The sequence below is a fragment of the Periplaneta americana genome, chromosome 11 (genome assembly GCF_040183065.1).
Source record: "Periplaneta americana isolate PAMFEO1 chromosome 11, P.americana_PAMFEO1_priV1, whole genome shotgun sequence".
Classification (NCBI taxonomy): domain Eukaryota; kingdom Metazoa; phylum Arthropoda; class Insecta; order Blattodea; family Blattidae; genus Periplaneta; species Periplaneta americana.
Genome location: NC_091127.1, coordinates 161,627,443 through 161,654,170, shown reverse-complemented (window position 1 = coordinate 161,654,170; position 26,728 = coordinate 161,627,443). Strand labels below are relative to the sequence as shown.

At 33.3% G+C, this 26,728-nt stretch overlaps 1 protein-coding gene across 3 annotated transcripts in view; it reads right to left on the bottom strand.

Moving 5' to 3' along the window:
- Gasp (Chitin binding Peritrophin-A domain-containing protein Gasp) overlaps positions 1 to 26,728 on the bottom strand; it is a 72,163-nt gene that overhangs the window by 17,215 nt on the left and 28,220 nt on the right. For all 3 annotated transcript variants that reach the window (XR_011334944.1, XM_069840340.1, XM_069840341.1), the window contains exon 2: positions 103 to 312. Coding sequence is in view for 2 of the 3 variants with exons in the window: in XM_069840340.1 (XP_069696441.1) it covers positions 103 to 312 (210 nt within the window). In the remaining variant the exon portion in view is untranslated. The remainder of the gene's footprint in view (positions 1 to 102; positions 313 to 26,728) is intronic.

Here is a 26,728-nt window from a genome sequence, read left to right as displayed (position 1 = left end):
AAGGGATTTCACATAAATATAAGGACAGGAGTGAAATATCTCTTTCGAAGGGATGTCCTTAAACTTCTGGTAGAACCTGTTATATAAATTGTAACTCCTCACCGAGCTGCGTTCTGTCACCGCAGTCTACGTTATGCAAGTAGTCGCAGTTCTCTGTGAGGAACTTGGTGTCGGTGGCGTCGAAGGCAAGGCCGTTCCCGCATGTCTTGAGCTCCGAGACGCCGTTGTCGCACTTCCAGTACTTGTCGCACGAGTGAGAGTGCGGGTAGAAGCCGTAGTCGTCAGGACACTTGAAGTTATCCTGAGCCAATGCTGCAACACAGAAAAAATAGAATCTTTAGTTAATCGCACAAACCCACATCACCATTCATTTCAATTGACATAAAACAGCAAGTTCCTAGTTCCAGACGAGTTCCTAATGCATTGGCTTTACACGAGGAAGGTCCGAATTCAAATACCATCGCGACAAAGTCTCTGATTTTTTGTGGATAGTAAAAATTCTGGAGCAGCTTTTGTCGAAGTACTTTCATACTGTCCAGAAAACATAATTATAATTATTATAGTGAAGAGTCCACGGAAAGAAAATACTAAGTAGCTTTTCTTAAATTTCGCAGGGGAGGATTCCTTAACTCTAATACATTGACAAAACATCATTAGTTTACATCTCATTTAGTTTAAGGACACCTGGTAGAGTTTGCAGGGAAATTTTATGATTAATTACTGTTGAAAAGAAAGTTAGTTTTCTCTAGAACTACAATACATAGGATAACAATTTTTTCGCTGACCATTTTGCAATGTTTTCAGAGTCCATTGCTATCAAAGATTTCTAGCTAGTACTAATTTCTTTAGTTGTACAATCGCGTTAATCTGTGCAATAATAAAAAAAATACAGCTTCCAATGTAGGTACACTTTTCTCTGAAACTATAATCAGAACTTCACAAATTTTTATATTAATGCTTTTAATAAGTATCTTGTTATAGCCAGTTAACCATTAGGGCAGTTCAGGGCATAATTCGTGTTTTTAATTCATATTTTAGAAAAATTGTTTGTTGTCATTTTTACATTTAGAATTTTTGTCCCTTGGAAATGGTGTACTTTTGTATCAAAATCTTTCACCTGTTGTATGTAATTAAATGTTATGTACACCCACAAAACATTTCAGACTTCTAAGTCGAATAGTTTTTGAGAAAAGTGTACCTGAAATGTAAAAAATAAAACTTTCAAGAAATGGTAAAAAACTTTACTTTCTTTTCAACAATGATTAATCATAAAATTGTCCTGCTAACTCTGCCAGGTGTTCTTAAGTTGCAACGTAGACTTTTGCCAATCTGATGTACTATGAAGATAGTTCATTTTATGAGCTAGCAGATGGGACCAAAACACAAAAAGTGACTTGTTCTTTCCGTGGATCTTTTATAATATCTTAATGGTATTTCTCGAAGAAACATGTCTCACTAGACAATTAAACCTCTGGTATTATCAAGGTGCACGAAGAAGAAATTGTAGTGCTGATCTTAGCGCTGTGCTGCGATCAAAACTGTCAATACTGTCGCAGAACCAAATAGTTTCAATAAGAGAAAGCCGAAATACGATACAAGGTTGGGAAGTGGTTTTTACAAAACCGAAGAAAAGTTTGAAAAACGAGGAGAGCGACTTTTTCAGTTTCCGAAATTTTGTAATGAACTTCACAAATGTGTATTGTATAACATTTTTTGCACGATTATATTTTTAAAGTTGCAAATACAATATATTTTGCATTGAAAATTTAGAGCAATATTATTCCAAAGCCTTCGAAAAACTATAGGCTACTGTAATGGTAACTAAGTAACAATAATTGCACTGTAGTGGGTGTATTTCAGTATAGTTTTATGTTATGAAGAATGGTTTCCCTAACAACAAGTTTTTGTGTAGGAATTCTAAATTTCAAGGCCTTAAATCAGTAGCTGTAAATACAGCAAAAAAGAAAACACGATCGTGCAAAAACGTATATTGTGCTTGGGTAGAGGAAGTTGAAATTAAAATTGTGTCATCAGTTTGTATGTAGTTATTGTAATACTTCAATATGCGTCTTACTGACTCTCAAGTTTTACGAAACTAAAATTTGATAAATGTGACAGCATTCACTTCACGTGCATGAACATTTCCGCACCTAATGAAATGTGTGTAGTTTACTTTCTTACTCTCGCTGTTATGCAATAAGTAAAAGTACTGTCTTGCCAACTAGGTAGCTGTTGGATATGTGCTGATGAACTTTTATGTTCATGCTACTGCATTTATATGCGTATAAATACTTGCATTGCTTTCCAGTCGTTCCATGCGATCTTTAAGAGTTGTATGAAAAAATGAAATTATTGCTTAACTGCCACCTTATTATTTTAGGCTTAAATATTTTGTGATAATTTTACTACAATTTTGAGTTTAGAGGACGCTATAAAAACTAAATAAAAAAGTTTGCATTAATTGCATTCCTTTTTCAAATCATAGGCAGAGTGCCCACTGGAACGACAAGCGACAGCAACACGACACGGATTTGATGCTTTGCTTGTTGCTAACGTGTATGTTCTTATATAACCCGTAATATGAAATGAACGGAAGCCCACTCATCTGATCAGACAACAACTCGACACTATCAGTGTTGTGTTGTGTCGCTCACAGTGCTGCATGTTCCACTTTTTGTTGTATCAGTTGTGAGTTGGTAATACAAGGGTTAAGATGAGAGACGATCCTAATTTCAATATAGCCTTTATTGAACTTATTAAAGATTTGCCATGTCTTTTTGATACTACATCTATTTTTAGGATTGAAAACATAATAAATCTATTGCAAAATCATTTTATCTTATTTACACAGAATAATTTACCACTCAATATTATAACAGGACGAAATATAAAGATATTCTAATAATCTTTGCTCACTTTCCGCTATCTGGAGCTCGGATTTCACACACTATCTCACTCCCATGTGTCGCAATCAGCTCTAGAATATTACTGCTTTCCATTGACTAGCTAAAGGAATGTATAAAGGATTCTGTATAAGCACAAAATGACAAAATGCTAGGAGTGTCCGTAAATAGAACCTGTCCGGTAATTAGCCCCCCTACCCTATAAACATATTGTAAACATGTTTACTTTGATGTGGACGAGAAACGAACAATTATTATATATCTGATGTATAAACATATAGGCCTATTTACTTCATAGTTATCAGAAGGCGTTCTTCAGCATTGACTGAAATCCTGAAGTTAGTGTTCTTTTTAGAAATTGCAGATCCAACTTTCTGTACCAACAGATTAAATGTTTCTCTACTCATTCTGTAGAATATTTTAAATCTTTCTGGGTATATATTTAATTCTTTGAACAGATTAAAAGGACCACGTTGTTCTAAATTAGCATGCCAAAAAGGATGCACCCAGAATCGTCTCCCATGTTTTCTGTCACTGTAATTTGATGTTAGCTAAATTAACTAGATTGAGAACGTCCTCATCCTCCGACGACATGTTGTATGAATGAATCAGTCCAGTGAGTACCAGATCACTTTGCTCTCATGTTGCTAGCATAGCTCGTGTTGGATCAGTGTTTTCGTCGTATCACTATAATATTAGTGGGCTCTGCCTTACAAATTAGTGTAGACGTCGACATCTGGACGAAAGAATAAACCTCCTGCTGTCTGTTAGTTAGACAAATCTCTTTCACTTGTGTAGGAGAAGTTGCCTAATAGTAAGGGGATTTCATGTTTTGTTGCTTCTTTCGCTCGTGGGCATGAAATATGAGGTCGAATTTCATCACAGGCGAAGTGTGGTGCAGTGTTTGTATTCTAACGGTGCCTGACACACCCTGGCGGAGGGTGAAAGTTTGGGCCTTTCTCAAAAGTATGTGCTTTCACTTTCATCAGCATTTCACGTAATTGTAACACAGAAAGGTCCTACATCTAATATTTTACTCAAACTTGCACGTGTTAGGGAACTATTCATTACACTGATAAATATTCATATTCTTGATATATTAACAACTGTTTTCAAGACAGCCATCACGCGAGTAGAATATAATTTGTTTTGATTTCCAAGAGTTGTTTTTGTTGGCTTATTGAACGTTTACTGGTTGTTGGTAACTTTCATCCTGATACCACTTATACTTTTACTATTTATAATGCGACCTAATAATGAACTGTTCACCACACTGATTGCCTATTGTAATCTTTCTCAAATTGTGTTATACAATACGCCACATCTGGAGGACTTCCTTCTCAGCTTTCTTTCAGCTATAGTTTCTAACGAGATTTCTTTTTCCCGAAGTGATTAAAGACAGCGATAGCTTTCATCGATAATAAGAAGCTGCATTGAACAATAGTTCCATCATAGCTACTATAGTCGCGACGCTGTTATTCCCGGCGTGACTCCTCCTCTTTGCTTATGTCTTAGGAAGTGAAGACTCTATAAAGTCTAGGTAGGTAGTACCGTTCGCCATTTTTGTTCTTTCGTTCCCGAGCTACCATACGAGGAATCTATTTGCCACACCGTTAAACATTATCATGTCGTAGCTCCTATGATAATAAATCAAAAGCACAGTAATTCAGCAAATAAATGAGCGGCAAATAACGTCTTCGTGTGCTTTCTGCGAACGCCAACGAAAGAGCCAAAATGGCGGGCGATTATATTAAGCATTTATCAAAGAAATGAATAACGTCTTCATAAGCGAATCACAAGACGCACACGTTTAAATGTAGCCGACCTGCAATGCGATTGGCTGCCGGAAATTAGAGCGACGGGTCTATAAATGTTATATCCAAAAGAATCAGTCGGCAACACAGTGTTAATGCTTCATATTTCAGTCAAATAACACATTTTCAGTGAATTATTCAATTAGATAGCTAAAATATCTACATTTTTCACGTAGAATCTTCGCAATACCACATAAGAATTTTAATAAATCTCACCGCGTTGAGGTTAAGAAGATATCTCGTTACTGTTGCACTTAATTTGACTACAGTGTCCGAGTGAAAAGTGTAACTTGTATACAGGATGACCTAAATTCCGTTCCTTCACCCTGTAGTGCATGGAGTACGGCCACACCTAATACCACACCTTCTGTGTGTAGCAATCTCTTTTATCCCGCAACCGTCGCCCAGTCGCCCTACTACTGGCGTCACATTACTGCATAACTTAACTCCTGAAACCGGAATTTGGATCTGTTGTCCAGGACTCATGAGAACAATTGTTTGTTGCTCTGGTACTTATGGAATGCTTGCAACATCATGGTTGTGAGCTGGGAAAATATCTGCTTTTTTCTCCCATAATAGAACATACTGTACTTTGTAGTGGTACACCTTAATGTGATCAGAGCGAGTGCAGAGAAATTGGAAGTAAAAATATAATCCTAAAATGGTTATGGTTAGCTTTGACTGACAGTTTAAAATATATTTTTGTATTATTACATAGGAAAATTAATTCCAAATAGTTCGTTTAAAAATTTTATCACAGAAATACAGGTTAAATCAAGTTAATTTTTATGTATTTATAAATATATCTGTAGACGTTTACATGGGCTAAACATTAGCGAGTTCATACCAATACATACTTTGGTCTGTAGACCCACAATAGACAAACACACGGAATTCCGACGAAATGGTGTCTATGATGTTGAACAGCAACCTCGTATGTCAAAATATTCTACATCTTGATTACACAACTTTTAACACTGTATCACTTCGGAATATGTATGATAAGAACTATCTTGTGTCAAATTTTAACGTAACTTGTTAACATGTTTCGACCTATTTTCGGTCATCTTCGGAACTGGTCGTTGTTGGTCTTGGAGCCTCTTGTTTCCTATGTGGGTGCGTTCGTAGTGTAGAGTCAAAGAGTGTATGTGTTTTGAAATTGAGTTGTGTATTGAGAATATCATTGGGGTGTGTTTTCGTGTGTCTGTATATTTCATATTGTTCTAGTGTATTGAGTTTCTGGCTTTTTGGTTGGATGTGCAGTATTTCCATGACTGTGTTGATGTCTTTGTAGGTGTGGTTGGCATTTGTGATGTGTTCTGCATATGTGGAGGTGTTTTGTAATTTTGTTATGGCTGTGGTGTGTTCTTTGTAACGTGTTTGAAATGATCTGCGTGTCTGTCCTATGTAGAAGTTGTTGCAGGTGTTACATTTGAGTTTGTATACGCCTGTGTGGTTGTATTTGTTTGTTTGTGTTGTTTGTGTGTTGAGATGTTTTTTTAGAGTGTTATTTGTTCTTTATGCAATGCTGTAGTTTAATTTCTTGAATGAGGTTGCAATTTTATGTGTGTTTTTGTTTTCGTATGTTAGTGTGATGTATTTTCTTGTGTTCTTGTGCTTGTGTTGTATTCTTCTGTTTTTTGTGATTTTGTTTCGTCTTACGTATTATGTTGTCTATTATGTTAGGGTTGTATCCGTTTTCTTATGCTATGTATTTTATTGTGTTTAGCTCTTCGTTGTAATCCTGTTGGTTCATTGGTATGTTGAGTAGTCTGTGTACCAATTCTGTCTGTGTATTCAATTTACAACAGGGCGAAATGAACAAATATCTGAATATCTGACATAAGAGAATATTTATATGTCTTCTAGTAATGTTTATATAGAATGAAACATAAGTAATGTTATTAGTTTCAGAAGGTTATTCTTTGAGATATTTCAATAATAATGTTTCTCGTTTTTCCTTTCTTTTCGAGATAAAAATTGTTTTATATTAAACATTTCATAGCGTGTTTTGGGAAAGCCGTTGATTTAATTCCCAATATGCTCAGTCAATTTAAGAAACCAGGGTGTTATGATAATAAATGATTGAAATAATTTTAGTCTTCCTTCAAATGTGCAGAAATTTGATCCTAACAAATGTAACATTTTAATATTCCTTTTCAGAACGAAAAGTTACATTTGTTCGGATCAAATTTCTGCATATTTAAAGAACAAAACTAAAATTCTTTCAGTCATTCATTATCATAATACACTGCTCTCTTACAATGACTGTGAGCATATTGGGAATTAAATCAATGGCTTTCCCAAAACACGCTATGAAATGTTTAATATAAAACAATTTTTATCTCGAAAAGGAAGCAAAAACGAGTAAAATCGTACGCAACTTTTTTGTTTGAAATATCTCAAAGAATAACTCCCTGAAATTAATGACATTACTTATAGTTCACCCTCTATACATTGATATCTTATTTTGTTAATTTTTTGACAACGAGATTGCTATTTAACACCATTGTTTTACACTTTCTGAATTTTATCACTTGAAATTGCCTTGATACCTGCCTCTTTTGTATGAAATTCATCATTGTCGTCTTCATCCTCCTTTTACTCATCATCATCATCATCATCATCATCATCATCATCATCATCATCATCATCATCATCATCAATCGTCCATACCTGTGGAGTAACAGTCAGCGCGTCTGGCCGCGAAACCAGGTGGCCCGGGTTAAAATCCCGGTCGGGGCAAGTTACCTGGTTGAGGTTTTTTTCCGGTGTTTTCCCTTAACCCAATACGAGCAAATGCTGAGTAGCTTTCGGTGCTGGACCCCGGACTCATTTCACCGGCATTATCACCTTCATTTCATTCAGACGCTAAATAACCTAGATGTTGATACAGTGTCGTAAAATAACCCAATAAAATAAAATAAAATCATCATCATCATGTATAAGTATATTTTGTCCGTTTTCTCCTATTCTTCTTATTATTACTATTATTATTATTATTATTATTATTATTATTATTATTATTATTATTATCATTATCATCATCATCATCATCATCATCATCATCACAAAAGCACACTTCATTACTCAATAAAACATTGTAGTTGTCAGTTTGGTAGTTTGTGTTTTTACTCACCACTTCACTAAATTGACCATTTTCTACAAGTGAATTTACAAGGTAACCTTGACAATGAATGTTGGCACTGTAAAGCACCTGTTTCGTAAGAGAGTTAAAAAAAACCTACCTTGAGCTAACAAATATTTCGATAACCAAGTCAAGCTTTTCGATTCAACTGGCAGCGTGACACTAGGAGTCAAATTCTTGAACTGCCTTTCTAAACCGTAATGATTAATATTTTCAGCGCTTTTTGTGCACTTGCTCTCAATTTGAATACCATGGCAACGTTCCAAGCGTCTGTAACGAGTGCCATATGAGGGATTAGCTTCATATTCTGATTGTAATAGAATGTATCCTTGAATAAGTAGTTGTTTTGTAATTAGTGTTGCCGGTTGAATTCCGCAAAAATAAATGTCAAAGGCGCGGAATTCTGAGGAACGTATTGGACAGAAGGTCAGCTGGTTGACAAAACTTGCTTATTAAGTCTAATGAAAGTTCATCACACATGAACGTGGATAAGTATAGGGAACTGTGTCATGCAGTTACGCAAAAACGTGTCATTATAAAAGCCCGTGTTCAGTTTGCATCATACATGGAGCCGGTTGTTGAGAAATGAATATTTTAAACTGAATGGTACTTTATTTTAAAAGGACAGATATGAAAGTGTTTGAGAATCGGTCGCGTGGCGCGGTAAGTCGGTTATGGTCTTCATATTTCGAAATTTAGATAATCTGCACTGCTTCATGTCACCTGACCCGGTTGACAAGCTTATGAAGGGTGTGGTGCTGTGACTACAATTACTCCATGGAGAACCTCGACCTAGGTACATATCTGAATTTATGTCTGGACCTGAAGCGGACAGACACACAGACATCCGTATCATAGGGCTGCAACGACACCGATCATCGAGACAACACATGACATTACATTGACTATTACACTTTTACTACGTCTTACTACTTTTGACCAGTAAAACGGTACGAAAGGACGTCTTTCAACCAATCGTGGCTGCTTATCGCACAATTTTATCGCTTCCCTAACATTTATTTAAATTTATCGCTTCCCTAGCATTTGTTTAATTTTATCGCTTCCCTAACATTTGTTTGTGTTTATCACTACCCTAGCATTTGTTTGTTTGTTTGCCAACATTTCAAACTTCAAATTCTTTACGGTACTATAAAATATGTTATACGAATCTACTGAAACGAAAGTTCATCTCAGACTATAAACTTATCTTCCCCCTCCATAACCATTGGTGATATAGCCAATTACAGGACAGGTCTTGCCTCCTCTATTGTACCATCAACAATTTCACTGCTAATAAATGGCAGTCAATACGGACTCGTTTTCTGTTAATAAATGACAGTCAATGCGGACTCGTTTGCTGTTAATAAATGACAGTCAATGCGGACTCGTTTGCTGTTAATAAACGACAATAAATACGGAGTTGTTTGCTGTTAATAAATGACAATCAATACGGACTTGTTTGCTGTTAATAAATGACAGTCAATACGTTTGCTGTTAATAAATGACAATACGGACTCGTTTGCTGTTAATAAATGACAATCAATACGGACTTGTTTGCTGTTAATAAATGACAATAAATACGGACTTGTTTGCTGTTAATAAATGACAATAAATACGGACTTGTTTGCTGTTAATAAATGACAATAAATACGGACTTGTTTGCTGTTAATAAATGACAATAAATACGGACTTGTTTGCTGTTAATAAATGACAATAAATACGGACTTGTTTGCTGTTAATAAATGACAATAAATACGGACTTGTTTGCTGTTAATAAATGACAATAAATACGGACTTGTTTGCTGTTAATAAATGACAATAAATACGGACTTGTTTGCTGTTAATAAATGACAATCAATACGAACTTGTTTGCTGTTAATAAATGACAATAAATACGGACTTGTTTGCTGTTAATAAATGACAATAAATACGGACTCGTTTGCTGTTAATAAATGACAGTCAATACGGACTCGTTTGCTGTTAATAAATGACAATCAATACGGACTTGTTTGCTGTTAATAAATGACAGTCAATACGTTTGCTGTTAATAAATGACAATACGGACTCGTTTGCTGTTAATAAATGACAATAAATACGGACTTGTTTGCTGTTAATAAATGACAATAAATACGGACTTGTTTGCTGTTAATAAATGACAGTCAATACGTTTGCTGTTAATAAATGACAATACGGACTCGTTTGCTGTTAATAAATGACAATAAATACGGACTTGTTTGCTGTTAATAAATGACAATAAATACGGACTTGTTTGCTGTTAATAAATGACAATAAATACGGACTTGTTTGCTGTTAATAAATGACAATAAATACGGAGTTGTTTGCTGTTAATAAATGACAATCAATACGGACTTGTTTGCTGTTAATAAATGACAGTCAATACGTTTGCTGTTAATAAATGACAATACGGACTCGTTTGCTGTTAATAAATGACAGTCAATACGGACTCGTTTGCTGTTAATAAATGACAATAAATACGGACTTGTTTGCTGTTAATAAATGACAATAAATACGGACTTGTTTGCTGTTAATAAATGACAATAAATACGAACTTGTTTGCTGTTAATAAATGACAATCAATACGAACTTGTTTGCTGTTAATAAATGACAATAAATACGAACTTGTTTGCTGTTAATAAATGACAATAAATACGAACTTGTTTGCTGTTAATAAATGACAATAAATACGAACTTGTTTGCTGTTAATAAATGACAGTCAATACGGACTCGTTTGCTGTTAATAAATGACAATAAATACGGACTTGTTTGCTGTTAATAAATGACAATCAATACGAACTTGTTTGCTGTTAATAAATGACAATAAATACGAACTTGTTTGCTGTTAATAAATGACAGTCAATACGGACTCGTTTGCTGTTAATAAATGACAATAAATACGGACTTGTTTGCTGTTAATAAATGACAATAAATACGGACTTGTTTGCTGTTAATAAATGACAATAAATACGGAGTTGTTTGCTGTTAATAAATGACAATCAATACGGACTTGTTTGCTGTTAATAAATGACAGTCAATACGTTTGCTGTTAATAAATGACAATACGGACTCGTTTGCTGTTAATAAATGACAGTCAATACGGACTCGTTTGCTGTTAATAAATGACAATAAATACGGACTTGTTTGCTGTTAATAAATGACAATAAATACGGACTTGTTTGCTGTTAATAAATGACAATCAATACGGACTTGTTTGCTGTTAATAAATGACAATAAATACGAACTTGTTTGCTGTTAATAAATGACAGTCAATACTGACTTGTTTGCTGTTAATAAATGACAATAAATACGGACTTGTTTGCTGTTAATAAATGACAATCAATACGAACTTGTTTGCTGTTAATAAATGACAATAAATACGGACTTGTTTGCTGTTAATAAATGGCAATAAATACGGACTTGTTTGCTGTTAATAAATGACAATCAATACGAACTTGTTTGCTGTTAATAAATGACAATAAATACGGACTTGTTTGCTGTTAATAAATGACAATCAATACGAACTCGTTTGCTGTTAATAAATGACAGTCAATACTGACTTGTTTGCTGTTAATAAATGACAATAAATACGGACTTGTTTGCTGTTAATAAATGACAGTCAATACGGACTCGTTTGCTGTTAATAAATGACAATAAATACGGACTTGTTTGCTGTTAATAAATGACAATCAATACGAACTTGTTTGCTGTTAATAAATGACAGTCAATACTGACTTGTTTGCTGTTAATAAATGACAATAAATACGGACTTGTTTGCTGTTAATAAATGACAATAAATACGGACTTGTTTGCTGTTAATAAATGACAATAAATACAGACTTGTTTGCTGTTAATAAATGACAATCAATACGAACTTGTTTGCTGTTAATAAATGACAATAAATACGAACTTGTTTGCTGTTAATAAATGACAGTCAATACGGACTCGTTTGCTGTTAATAAATGACAATAAATACGGACTTGTTTGCTGTTAATAAATGACAATCAATACGAACTTGTTTGCTGTTAATAAATGACAATAAATACGAACTTGTTTGCTGTTAATAAATGACAGTCAATACGAACTTGTTTGCTGTTAATAAATGACAGTCAATACGGACTCGTTTGCTGTTAATAAATGACAATAAATACGGACTTGTTTGCTGTTAATAAATGACAATAAATACGGACTTGTTTGCTGTTAATAAATGACAATAAATACGGAGTTGTTTGCTGTTAATAAATGACAATCAATACGGACTTGTTTGCTGTTAATAAATGACAGTCAATACGTTTGCTGTTAATAAATGACAATACGGACTCGTTTGCTGTTAATAAATGACAGTCAATACGGACTCGTTTGCTGTTAATAAATGACAATAAATACGGACTTGTTTGCTGTTAATAAATGACAATAAATACGGACTTGTTTGCTGTTAATAAATGACAATCAATACGGACTTGTTTGCTGTTAATAAATGACAATAAATACGGACTCGTTTGCTGTTAATAAATGACAGTCAATACGGACTCGTTTGCTGTTAATAAATGACAATAAATACTGACTTGTTTGCTGTTAATAAATGACAATAAATACGGACTTGTTTGCTGTTAATAAATGACAATCAATACGGACTTGTTTGCTGTTAATAAATGACAATCAATACGAACTTGTTTGCTGTTAATAAATGACAATCAATACGAACTCGTTTGCTGTTAATAAATGACAGTCAATACTGACTTGTTTGCTGTTAATAAATGACAATAAATACGGACTTGTTTGCTGTTAATAAATGACAGTCAATACGGACTCGTTTGCTGTTAATAAATGACAATAAATACGGACTTGTTTGCTGTTAATAAATGACAATCAATACGAACTTGTTTGCTGTTAATAAATGACAGTCAATACTGACTTGTTTGCTGTTAATAAATGACAATAAATACGGACTTGTTTGCTGTTAATAAATGACAATAAATACGGACTTGTTTGCTGTTAATAAATGACAATAAATACGGACTTGTTTGCTGTTAATAAATGACAATCAATACGAACTTGTTTGCTGTTAATAAATGACAATAAATACGAACTTGTTTGCTGTTAATAAATGACAATAAATACGGACTTGTTTGCTGTTAATAAATGACAATAAATACGGACTTGTTTGCTGTTAATAAATGACAATAAATACGGACTTGTTTGCTGTTAATAAATGACAATAAATACGGACTTGTTTGCTGTTAATAAATGACAATCAATACGCACTTGTTTGCTGTTAATAAATGACAATAAATACGAACTTGTTTGCTGTTAATAAATGACAATAAATACGAACTTGTTTGCTGTTAATAAATGACAATCAATACGAACTTGTTTGCTGTTAATAAATGACAATCAATACGAACTTGTTTGCTGTTAATAAATGACAATAAATACGAACTTGTTTGCTGTTAATAAATGACAATAAATACGGACTTGTTTGCTGTTAATAAATGACAATAAATACGGACTTGTTTGCTGTTAATAAATGACAATCAATACGAACTTGTTTGCTGTTAATAAATGACAATAAATACGAACTTGTTTGCTGTTAATAAATGACAGTCAATACGGACTCGTTTGCTGTTAATAAATGACAATAAATACGGACTTGTTTGCTGTTAATAAATGACAATCAATACGAACTTGTTTGCAGTTAATAAATGACAATAAATACGAACTTGTTTGCTGTTAATAAATGACAGGCAATACGGACTCGTTTGCTGTTAATAAATGACAATAAATACTGACTTGTTTGCTGTTAATAAATGACAATAAATACGGACTTGTTTGCTGTTAATAAATGACAGTCAATACTGACTTGTTTGCTGTTAATAAATGACAGTCAATACTGACTTGTTTGCTGTTAATAAATGACAATCAATACGAACTTGTTTGCTGTTAATAAATGACAGTCAATACTGACTTGTTTGCTGTTAATAAATGACAATAAATATGGATTTGTTTGCTGTTAATAAATGACAATACGGACTCGTTTGCTGTTAATAAATGACAGTCAATGCGGACTCGTTTGCTGTTAATAAATGACAATAAATACGGACTTGTTTGCTGTTAATAAATGACAGTCAATACGGACTTGTTTCTCGATTGCAAGAAAGAAAAAACAAGTTTGAAACTACCCAAAACTGAAGCAAATTCGTGTGCTCCTACACTAAAATACACGATCCGACAAAGGAACAGGCGATTTTAAGGAGCGTATATCTCTCACAGTACAGTTGAGGGGCGATAAACTGCTCACATTCTGTTGCCAATAAAATGCCGTGTAGTCCTCATGGAAAGGTGGAGTGGTGGACAACGTGCTTTTGCAATTGAAAGTTTTTATAAATACGACGACAGTTTTGAGATTACTAGGCGTACATTTCGTAATTTTAATTTATGCGCCATGAATCCGTCCCATCTGCTCATTTTCATCCACACAAAGTTCAGATGGTATATCAGTTAAAACATCGCGAAATTTTCAACTGAAGGGCGTTTTGTAACGAAATTTTAAATCGTATGGATGAATATGAGACTTTATTGACTTTGTGGATGTTTGACGAAGCAATTTCCATCTCAGTGGTAGTCACTTGCAGGACGTCCTTTTCTATAAATAAATATGTACTTTATTATCTTATGTATGGCATTTAAAAATACATTTTTAAGCTAATAACCAACTATTTATAATTCTCTGCTAGACCCTGCATCAGATATTTCGGTGTCAATGTTTTTGAAACGTGCAGTGATAGTAGGGAGTGCATAGCGAAGAAAGTGAAAACTTGGTTGACAACTTTCATGTTACTCGACCATTTGATGCAATAGTTAAACTATTGTTCTCTTCCGCATTTAAATATCGAACGTCCCTCTATAACTCATATATCACAGACTGGAAATTGATTACCACTTTCTCTCGCGTGGTGCCCATCCTTGTCCTCAGCTGCTTATTGCGTCAGAAGCAGATCGCCGCGCCGCCGGTTCGAGAGGACCTGTTTTCAGCGTGTGCTGTAATTTATAAAGATTTCCAAACTGGTTCGCATATGTAGGGTACGAGTAATAGTAGAAAATTTGTGTCAACGTCATCTTTGTTAGCATGAACCGGACTGGGCCTAGATAATTTGTATTAAACTGACCTGGAAAATGGTCAACTTGATTACATTCTCGGCCGCTCGTTCTTGAAGCACTTGCAGTGTTGACGTGCCAAGAGCTCAAACTGGCTTTTCACTTTTTTATTTTATCTCGAGTTTGAAACTTCAGGAAATAATACTTGTTCCTAATTTAATTACTTGAGTTGCAATTATGTATCGGGTGACTTACGAAAGTGTTTACTTTATTAAGCCATCATTGTCCGAAATTATATCTTTTTATCCTTTGTGTGGCATTTGTACTCGTATGTATGTATGTATGTATGTATTTATGTATGTATGTATGTATGTATGTATGTATGTATGTATGTATGTATGTATTTTATTTTTATTTTATTGGGCTATTTTACGACGCTGTATCAACATCTAGGTTATTTAGCGTCTGAATGAAATGAAGGTGATAATGCCGGTGAAATGAGTCCGGGGTCCAGCACCGAAAGTTACCCAGCATTTGCTCGTATTGGGTTGAGAGAAAACCCCGGAAAAAACCTCAATCAGGTAACTTGCTCCGAGCGGAATCGAACCCGGGGCACTTGGTTTCGCGGCCAGACGCGCTGTTACTCCACAGAAGTGGACTGTATGTATGTTTTTTTTTATTTTAGTAGGTTATTTTACGACGCTGTATCAACATCTAGGTTATTTAGCGTCTGAATGAAATGAAGGTGATAATGCGGGTGAAATGAGTCCGGGGTCCAGCACCGAAAGTTACCCAGCATTTGCTCGTTGAGAGAAAACCCCGGAAAAACTCTATCAGGCAACTTGCTCCGAGCGGAATCGAACCCGGGGCACTTGGTTTCGCGGCCAGACGCGCTGTTACTCCACAGATGTGGACTGTATGTATGTTTTTTTTATTTTAGTAGGTTATTTTACGACGCTTTATCAACATCTTAGGTTATTTAGCGTCTGAATGAGATGAAGGTGATAATGCCGGTGAAATGAGTCCGGGGTTCAGCGCCTAAAGTTACCCAGCATTTGCTCATATTGAGTTGAGGGAAAACCCCGGAAAAAACCTCAACCAGATAACTTGCCCCGGGACCGGGAATCGAACCGGGAATCGAACCCGGGCCACCTGGTTTCGCGGCCAGACGCGCTAGCCGTTACTCCACAGATGTGGACTGTATGTATGTATGTATGTATGTATGTATGTATGTATGTATGTATGTATGTATGTATGTATGTATGTATGTATGTATGTATGTATGTACGTACGTACGTACGTACGTTTGTATTATTCATTATAACTAAGGAATATTAAGAAAAATACGCTCATTTGAAACTATTGATGGCTTTTTAAGAAAATGCTTTCTTTCGACATGAATTATTCAGGGTGGACCGTAAGTAATTCCCTTAATTTCAGGGAGTTACTCTTTGAGATATTTCAAACAAAAAGGTATAATACCATTTTTCTCGTTTTTGCTTCCTTTCCGAAATAAAAATTGTTTTATATGAAACATTTCATAACTTGTTTTGCGAAAGCTATTGATTTAACTACCAATATACTCAGTCAGTTTAAGAGAGCAGAGTATTATGATAATAAATTATTTGAAAGAATTTTAGTTTTGCCCTTTAAATATGCAGAATATTGATCCTAACAAATGTAACATTGTAAAATTCCTTTTCAGAACTAAAAGTTACATTTGTTCGTATCAAATTTCTGCACATTTAAAGGACAAAACTAAAATTCTTTGTCATTTATTTTCATAGTACACTGTTCTCTAAAATTGATTAAACATATTGAGAATTAAATCAATGGATTTCCCAAAACTCACTATGAAATGTTTAATATAAAACAATTTTTATCTCGAAAAGGAAGCAAAAACGAGAAAAATTGTATTAAACTGTTTTATGTGAAATATCTCAAAGAATAACCCCCTGAAATTAATGACATTACTTACGGCTCACTCTGTAGAATCTATTTTGTAAATAACAGTATTCAGTATTTATCAGTTGATTTACATAGAAAGTATGCATATAAAATTTGAAAATTCGTACTTGAATAACAAAGACAAATTATTTCAATATTTAGGAAAACAGTAACACTAAATGATGTTTTGTGCTAAGTTGACTGCAAAAGGAGTTTTGTTTCCCAGGAGAATACTCAAGTTAAATTCTACAAGTGGGTGTACAAAAAACAAAGGAATACTAGTATTTGATGTGTTTTATTTATATAGAAAATGATTTGCAATAAGGGTCCGATATTTAATTTTCATTTATCTCAAAACTAATTTTCTATGACTTACTCCCTTTATTTAAACACCATTGATTTAATCTCCGACTTTTGTTTACATAAGTTATGATCGACAATAAGGGTGCTATGCATAGTCATTTCGCTAGCCCGCTCTACGAGCGTGCTAAACTAGCCCCTGCTATCGACTGATTACTTGTACAGAATTCATATCATATCATATCGCTAACACTGGTTTATGAATACGAAAAACGTTAGTTCGCCGATCGTCCACCGGAAGCCCGCGCTAAGAATGTCTATGAATATGGCCCTAAATGTGTAAAGTACGTGTTGTGTAAGATAGAGCGATAGGTACTTTGTGTCAAAAATTTTTTGAAATGTTAACAAGAAATTCTAATGGGAAATTTAGAAGTCATCGTGAATTTCACATAGTTCTTCGACACAAATTTCTATGAAACGTTTAACAGCGACTACCTCAATATACATATGATATAACGTACACTTTATATTGTACTATTCCTTAAAAATTATCCGGGAAACACCCAACATAACGGTGGTTGACACTTATTACCATGTTGTCAAGGACTTCATTCGAAGTTGTTCTAATAACAGGACAAGTTACATAGCTGTATAATATTGTAAATGCAAGGAAATTTGTAGTTACCTGTGTGCTAATGAGAAAATTGTTAAAGTTTTACAATTTTATATAAATTATTTGATATATATATATATATATATATATATATATATATATATATATATATATATAATTGGAATTAATAGTTGTCTCAGAAAAGGCCCAAATCAACTGCACCACTTTCGACTTGGCTACGTTTTTATTGGAGGACATGCTATCAATTGGATTTAAAAATCCACAGTCACGTCGACCTCGGTAGCGTACGTGGTATAGCGCTGCCCTTCTATGCTCCAGGTTGCGGTTTCGATCCCGGCCCAGGTCGATGGCATTTAAGTGTGTTTAAATGCAACAGGTTCATGTCAGTAGATTTACTGGCATGTAAAAGAACTCCCGCGGGACAAAATTCCGGCACACCGGCGACGCTGATATAACCTCTGCAGTTGCGAGCATCGTTAAATAAACCATAATTTATTATTCCACAGTCACTTTTTTGTTCCAAAGAAAGTTAATTGAATAAAGGTGTTTTACTTTCAGATCTTACGTTAAGTATCCATAATCTTTAGTCGTATATTAATACAGATTAAATTCATAGTTGTTGTGAGTAGATAATTATAAACACACATAAAACTCGTATTATTTAAAATGTTGTTTGTGTAGTTTGAGTTTAGTAGTAGTAAGTAGTTGTTGTTTAATGAACTGTCCGAAGACAGGCTTGAATCTCATAAGTGACATCAATAATATATCACGCATGAGTCAACTAAGTCAGGGTATAATAGGGTAGGATGACCAGTTTCTTTTCCCCTCCATTGCATACATCGATGACTAGTAACATTCTTTGGTCGGCGGGGAAAGTTACATAAGTAAAAAAAGTCGATTTTTCTGTTGTTGTTTTGTTTTTTTTTTTGTTTTTACTAGATTATTTTACGACGCTTTGTCAACATCTTCGGTTATTTAGCGTCTGAATGAGATGAAGGTGATAATGCTGGTGAAATGAGTCCGGGGTCCAACACCGAAAGTTACCCAACATTTGCTCATATTGGGTTGAGGGAAAACCCCGGAAAAAACCTCAACCAGGTAACTTGCCCCGACCAGGAATCGAACCTGGGCCACCTGGTTTCGCGACCAGACGCGCTGACCGTTACCCCACAGGTGTGGACTTTTCTGTTGTACCTAATCACATAAGTCTAATATTTTTTCTAATTTTTTAAATAATGCATTTTCTTGTATTTTAAATTGAAAAGGGTCTTACTTTAACATACATGAATTTCATTATTATACTTATATTAAGTTAAGAGTAAATTAAAAAGAAAGTCTCTTCTGAAAAAAAAATTATTTTTTGACTTATGTGACTTTTGCCGCCGACCAAATATTACACTAATCAGACTTCAGATGCATACAAAGAATTGTTCTTCCTCTGACACATATCGTCAAGTGAGATGTACTGCCTGATAGTAATAAATGTAACTTACATATCGGCCAGAATCTCAATAAGAGGTATTATACCAATAGTAGTGTATCATTTTTCTGTATTTATTCTTGACATGGACTTCAATTGTTTTGTTTTTTGGCAGTAGCTTTGCTCCATCGGGATCTATCTGGCTGCTGTCAGCAGTATACCAGTACCATTCCTTCTGAGTCAAGGCTATTGATGACCTTGAATTTTTCGTCTTTGTTATTTGAAAGTTCACTTAATTTCCGTGATCTGTTATTATTCGTGATGTTAAGCACAAACTTATTCAAAAATAATTTTAATGACGTGAGGAACAGAGTCTTTTTTAAGCGCATGTATTTTATTTGGCAGACGAATTAAGTATATCTAGGGAATGCTATATTGTATTTTACTACAAAGACCAGATACAAGATATTATACAAAGAGCCTGATGATGCCCGAAGGGCGAAAACGTTCGTAATTTTCATTGTATAGAACATAATGACTACATATATGGATAAGTGTCATTAGTTTTTGTAAATTTGATTTGTCATATGACTGAATAAATAACACAATATTATATTGTATTATAACATTGACAATCTGAATTATCACAATATGCTTTCTAAGTTTATTAAATTTCTTGCAAATTATTAGGCCTACATATTTATTAAAAATATACTTGTAATGCTGTTAAGGAGAATTGGACGTTATCGCATGCAAAGTAATGGTAAAAATAGCCTATCTTCAAGCAGTCATAGATGTAATACTATTTATCACAGCTATTTCATTTTTTTAGTGATATATGTATACACATTAAACTTTAAAATGAAAAAAGAATGGTTAATCTAGTGTAAATCTTACCCTTAAATTAATTTTTGAATTTAAACATATGTTTTATATAAATTCACTACATACCTGTGATTAGGTACACTCTATTCACTTATCATAGCACACATTGAATTAAAATTTTGGCCACTTACTGCTAACAGATACTAAAACATACCCTACTAAAATTATTAAAATATCTATAATATTATGGGCATAGGGCTTATACTAATCTTCAATTTTTTTTTTTAATTTATTGACGGTGATGATTACTATAAGCCCTATGCCCATAACATTACAGATATATGAATAATTTTAGTAGGGCATGTTTTAGTATCTATTAGCAGTAAGTGGTCAAATTTTCAATTCAGTATGTGTTATAATAAGTGAATAGAGTGTACCTAATCACAGACATGTAGTGAATTTATAAAAAAATTGTGCTTAATTAAAAAAATTAATTTAAGGATACAGATTTACTCTAGAGTCACCATTCTTTTTCATTTTAAAGCTTAATATGTATACACACATAGCTAACAAAAATGAAAGACCACTGATAAATAGTAGACTATTATATTTATGACTGCTAGAAGATAGGCTATTTTTACCATTATTTTGCATGCGATAATGACCAACTCCCCTTAATTAAATTAATTGATACATTAATTAATTTATCAATAAGTCGTCTTACATATATCTAACAGTTGTTTTATGTATGTCTTAACGATAGTAGGACTAGTTTTCTCAATTTGAATGTTTCTTATTACTGTTTGTATTTTGGATGTTTCTAATCTTACGTCCAGAATAAGAAAACAAGTTTCATTTTAAATGTTTAAAATATAATGGTTATAAAGTGTGATGTTATTTTCTTAATACTTTAAATGTAACAGTAAGCGTGTAATTATATTATTATTATTATTATTATTATTATTATTATTATTATTATTATTATTATTATTATTATTATTATTTGTATATTTGCTAAAGAATATATCTCTTAAGTCAGATTCTTTAAGTTAATCGGTATGTTGAGCCGTATTTAACGTTTTTGAGATGAACATTACTTTTAAAGTATCCGGCGTGGCTTAGTGGATAAAGCATCAGCACGTAGAGCTGAAAACCCGGGTTCAAATCCCGGCGCCGGAGAGAATTTTTCTCCGTTCCATCACTCTTTCATCATGTGATGACGCAGAATATCTGCATGGAAATATCATATGTACTTCAGTACATCAATATATATATATATATATATATATATATATATATAAATTTTTGTTAGTGATTATTATTTATTCATTGTTCTGAGGCTTCTCTAGCAAATATCACGCATCCGCACATGCACATCGTATGCAAGAGGCAGTCACTTTTTACCAAATATGATGTAGTAGCGCACTGTAGGATGCTAAATAATAAAATAGTGATTTTTTTTTCTTTTCACGTACAGTGTACTATATCTGTGTAACTTCCTGTTGCTGTTTGTTGCCTGCTCACCTATTCTTTTCACGCCCAGTCAGGTCTCATTGTGACATTGACTGCGTCCCTTCGTCTAGCCGTCATCACGACGTGGCAGACTTCGGTGATCTTCCTCAAGAACGTTGCGAAGTTTACGTTATTCTCTCTGTCTAGTGTCGGACTAGAAACTTTCGACAATTCTAAACCCTTAAGCTCTGATTTTTTAAACTTATTATTATTATTATTATTATTATTTTCTTTTTATTCAGTACTAGCTAAAAGCACCCGGCATTGCTCGGGATTTCCTTTTTGCTTCAGACTTAAGGAGATCTCGGCAACTCAACTATAGAAAAACAAAACGAATTATTGTCTTTACTAAGCTTTCCTAGTCCCTGAAGATGAAGCTTTACATAGTGTCACTTACATGAATTAATGACCTCCTTAGCCAAAACACCTGCCAAGATTAACAGAATTTAAAACAGCTGAATATCAGCCACCGAAGAGAAAAGATGTCATCATGTACCTTACTGTTTTTGTTCTTAATTAGTTTTGTCTTGTAGTTTAACTAAACAAAAACATCTCCTCGGTCCCTTTACATCCGTGTAGCATAGACTCAGTGTTCTACATTGATCTAAAGCTGTGCTGACACAAATTTAGTGTAATTTCCTGTCTACGTGTGCTTTCGCTTGACGTTTAAAGACAGTTAACGATAAATAGGGAATTCTCTTGTTCCCAGTCTGAACCCCTTGGGGTCTAATGGTGAGTTACAATTTACCTCTTTATCGCTCGTATCAAAGAATCAATATGTAAATAAAAAAAAATATATATAATAAGATGCTCCATTGCAGTAATGCAATACTACACACATTTGTTGCTACACTATTTTTACATTCTGTCTGAACTTGAAAACTAATATTAAACTATTTATAACAATAATAGTGCTTTGACTATTTACAATATTTACAAAGATGTAAAGTCAGTTGACTGAATAGAGTTTATGAATTACTTATAATTATTTTAACATATCTCACTTGAATACTAATACTAGTAGTAATACTAATCCTAATTTTAACTATAGTTACATGTTCACTATTTACAATATTTGCACTGCTGTGAAGTCTATTGACTGAACAAAATTTCTGAATTCCTTATAATGTTTTAAAAATACTTTCTCATGTGACACTGATAATCTATCTTGATTTCTATATATTTCCTTCTTCAGTATATCTCTTTGTTTATTAAATTTGACACACGAGTATATTAGGTGCTCTACCGTTTGTGCATCTTGAAGGCATGAACACGTTGAGTCGTCTTTGATCCCTTGGTTTTTTGGTTTTTTCATGGCCTCAGATCATGGCGGTTACGTCTGCTGTCAAGTTACTATTATTATTATTATTATTATTATTATTATTATTATTATTATTATTATTATTATTATTACATAACACAGATATATGTGAGAACTATTAATAGTTTGGAGGTCATTTTTAAGTTTTCTGTGTAAAATATGTTGTGTCTAATCTAGTTTTTGCTGATTTGTAATCCGTTAATTAACAAATAAAAAGAGTACTGTTGTCATAGTAACATTTTGGAAAGATATAGCAATTTTTATTATGTTCAATAGATTATTAAGTTTTTAGTCTTTTTAGAAATGTTATTTGCAAACATCTGATTGATGTGCGATCTAATAAATTGTATGATATTAAATGAATTGTGTAAATTGAAAATCTTTAGATTGCATTGGCGTTGCATATGAAGGTATGAGCTTTTCTTAAATTGATATTTGCATAGCTTCATATAATTGTATTCGGGAGTTTCAGTATAATTTTACGTAAAGTAATATTGCAACGTTTTAAAATTGTATTTTTACATAATGAATATGACTCTAGATTCTGTTTACAGGAATATGTAATATTATTTAAAATGAATGATTGATTATATTAAAATTTGTTTGAAATTATTGTGTAGACCATTGGAGACAGTAATGACAACTTAAATATTAAGTGTATGAAAAAATTTATGCAAGTTTTGCCATTCTTTGAATTTATTGTATCCAACGGAAATTTAATACCATCGATGTAAATTTTAAGAAACATGAAGTGTTTAGTGAAATTTTGTCGCGTAATTTTAAAAAGTTGCACGCTAGAAGTTCATTGCACTTGACAAGGTTACTAAAGTCTACTTAATTTATGACAGACTGCTAACAACCGGCACAAAGAGGAACGACCATGACCCGTGTCGGATTCTCGGATGTTCTTGGAGGAAGGAAACTACTTTTACATGTTCAGAAATCTGACACTCTTCAGCGCAATAACGACATCACACACTTGGAATCCGTCTGCTAGTCAGGATGTTCATAACTTACTGCCGTATTCAGTAACATGATTGAATAACTGTAATAATTTTGACTGAAATTATCTCTATTGAAGCTGTTTAATAGTGCCTCTTAGTTCATTAACCGACACACCAACTGCAATGTAGTTATTAATGTTTGTCTTATGGAGTTATTTTCCGATATTATTTTAGATGTATTTTAAGAGTATTAATATTTATCTTATAAAATGATTTCCCGATGTTGTTTTATATGTATTTAAAGTATTAATATTTGCCTTATAAAATGATTTTCCGATGTTGTTTTAGATGTATTTAAAGTATTAATATTTGCCTTATAAAATGACTTTCCGATGTTGTTTTAGATGTATTTGAAGTATTAATATTTGCCTTGTAAAATTATTTTCCGATGTTGTTTTAGATGTATTTATAGTATTAATATTTGCCTTGTAAAATGATTTTCCGGTGCTGTTTTTGATGTATTTGAAGTATTAATATTTGACTTGTAAAATGATTTTCCGGTGCTGTTTTTGATGTATTTGAAGTATTAATATTTGACTTGTAAAATGATTTTCCGGTGCTGTTTTTGATGTATTTGAAGTATTAATATTTGACTTGTAAAATGATTTTCCGGTGCTGTTTTTGATGTATTTGAAGTATTGATATTTGCCTTATAAAATGATTTTCCGGTGTTGTTTTAGATTTATTCGAGCTATTAATATTTGCCTGATACGATGATTTTCCGGTGCTGTTTTAGATATACTTGAGGTATTAATATTTGCCTTATAAAATGATTTTCTAATGTTGTTTTGGATGTATTTGAAGTATTAATATTTAACTTGTAAAATGCTTTTCCGGTGCTGTTTTAGATGTATTTGAAGTATTAATATTTGCCTAATAAAATTATTTTCCGTTGTTGTTTTAGATGTATTTGAAGTATTAATATTTGCCTTATAAAAGGATTTTCCGATGTCGTTTTAGATTTATTGGAACTAGTAATATTTGTCTTATAAGATGATTTTCCGATCTTGTTTTAGATGTATTTGAAGTGTTAATATTTGCCTTATACAATGATTTTCCGATGTCGTTTTAGATTTATTTGAAGTAGTTCTTCTAAATAATAGAATATCTAGAAGAAAATAATCTTTCTTATCTTTGATTTTGTCAAATAACTCGAGCGATTACATCGATATTTAAGTTTCAAAACGTAGGCGATTTTAATGTGACTGTTTTTGCTAATTTTGGAAACTTTTCATTCTTACAGTTGTATGTGTGTAGGCAAGTCGCGTACTTTTAAAATCTGACATTTTAAAAATTAAATCATTAAAATTTCTTTTATTTAATAATAATATTTCTTACTTATATATGTGACACAGCTTAGTTGTGTTCAACTGAGCCGAAATTTGAGCAATATTATTAATGCTACCTACATTTCATATTCCTCTAAGTAAATATGAGTACCTTGAAATAATTTCATTCTAATATTTCCATGGTTTCAGATAACATTGCAAGTTTAAACGTGTCCATGAATTACGCTTTGCAGCCATCCGGAAGACTTCATCTTGCTCTCAACACGCACAAAAGACTTATACCATTCTTGACCTCACACGAGACCCTGAGTCACCGGGCGTGAGGCCCCTTCACTACGCTTTGTAAATTATGCAAGTTTTCTTTTCTATTTTAATTACCATTATGGCCGCCAGTGTAGGCAGTATGAAGGTCAACAGAAAATTCAGGTCGGTGGTTTTCTCTGTGCGGAGAAATGCAACCGACCTCTAACTTGTTCAGCTATTGATGCTGGTTTCCGCTGGACAGAGTGTCAACATTTCTTAATAAAGAAGATCTATATCGTGAAAGCCAAAATCCTTCACAAATTTATTACATATGCAAATAATATAATTTTTGTTTGCAACATGACAGGAATTTACAGGCAGAGAAAGTCTCGCTACAGATTTATTTGACAAATTGAACCTAAACATGCAGATTATGAGAAACTAGCGGATAGTATCTTGCATTAACTTCCCGATTAATTATTTGTCTGTAACTTCAACAGATAAGTTTTTTTTTTTTTTAAATATTTTTCTAGAATTATAAAATAAATACCGAAATATACCGCCGCTTCTGAGTCCTCTCTTTCCAAAGTTACAAGGGCCGTTCAGAAAGTAAGTTTCTCCGGTCCGTTTACAGACAGAAAACACAATTTCATGCAAAGATTTATTGAAAAAAAAAACAGCAAATTGTTGTCCTATTTTTCATCACATTCCTCACCGGAATTGAGACATTTATCATACAGTGGGATCACCTTTTTTTATACCCATGTCGTAGAAATCTGCCGCCTGGGATCGGAACCAGTGTGTGAAAGCCGTATGCACTTCTCTGTTGATCCCATGGTCTCAAATCTGGTGGGGAATATGTTGAAAAATAGCTCAACAATTGCTGTATCTGTTCCAATAAATCTTTGCTTGAAATTATGTTTTGTTTCTGTAAACGGCCCCAATGAAACTTACTTTCTGGACGCGTTTCGTAATATTCTGAAATTATACGGATTAAATTTGGGACGATTGTAAAATAAAATATCACTGAATAAGCAATTTAACAAATATAAGCCTATATACAAGAGGTGGAGAAGTTCAAATATCCTGGAGCAACAGTAACAAATATAATTGATACTCGGGAGGAAATTAAACACAGAGTGTTTGAGAATAAGGTGATTAGGAAAATATTTGGGGCTAAGAGGGATGAAGTTACAGGAGAATGGAGAAAGTTACACAACACAGAACTGCACGCATTGTATTCTTCACCTGACATAAT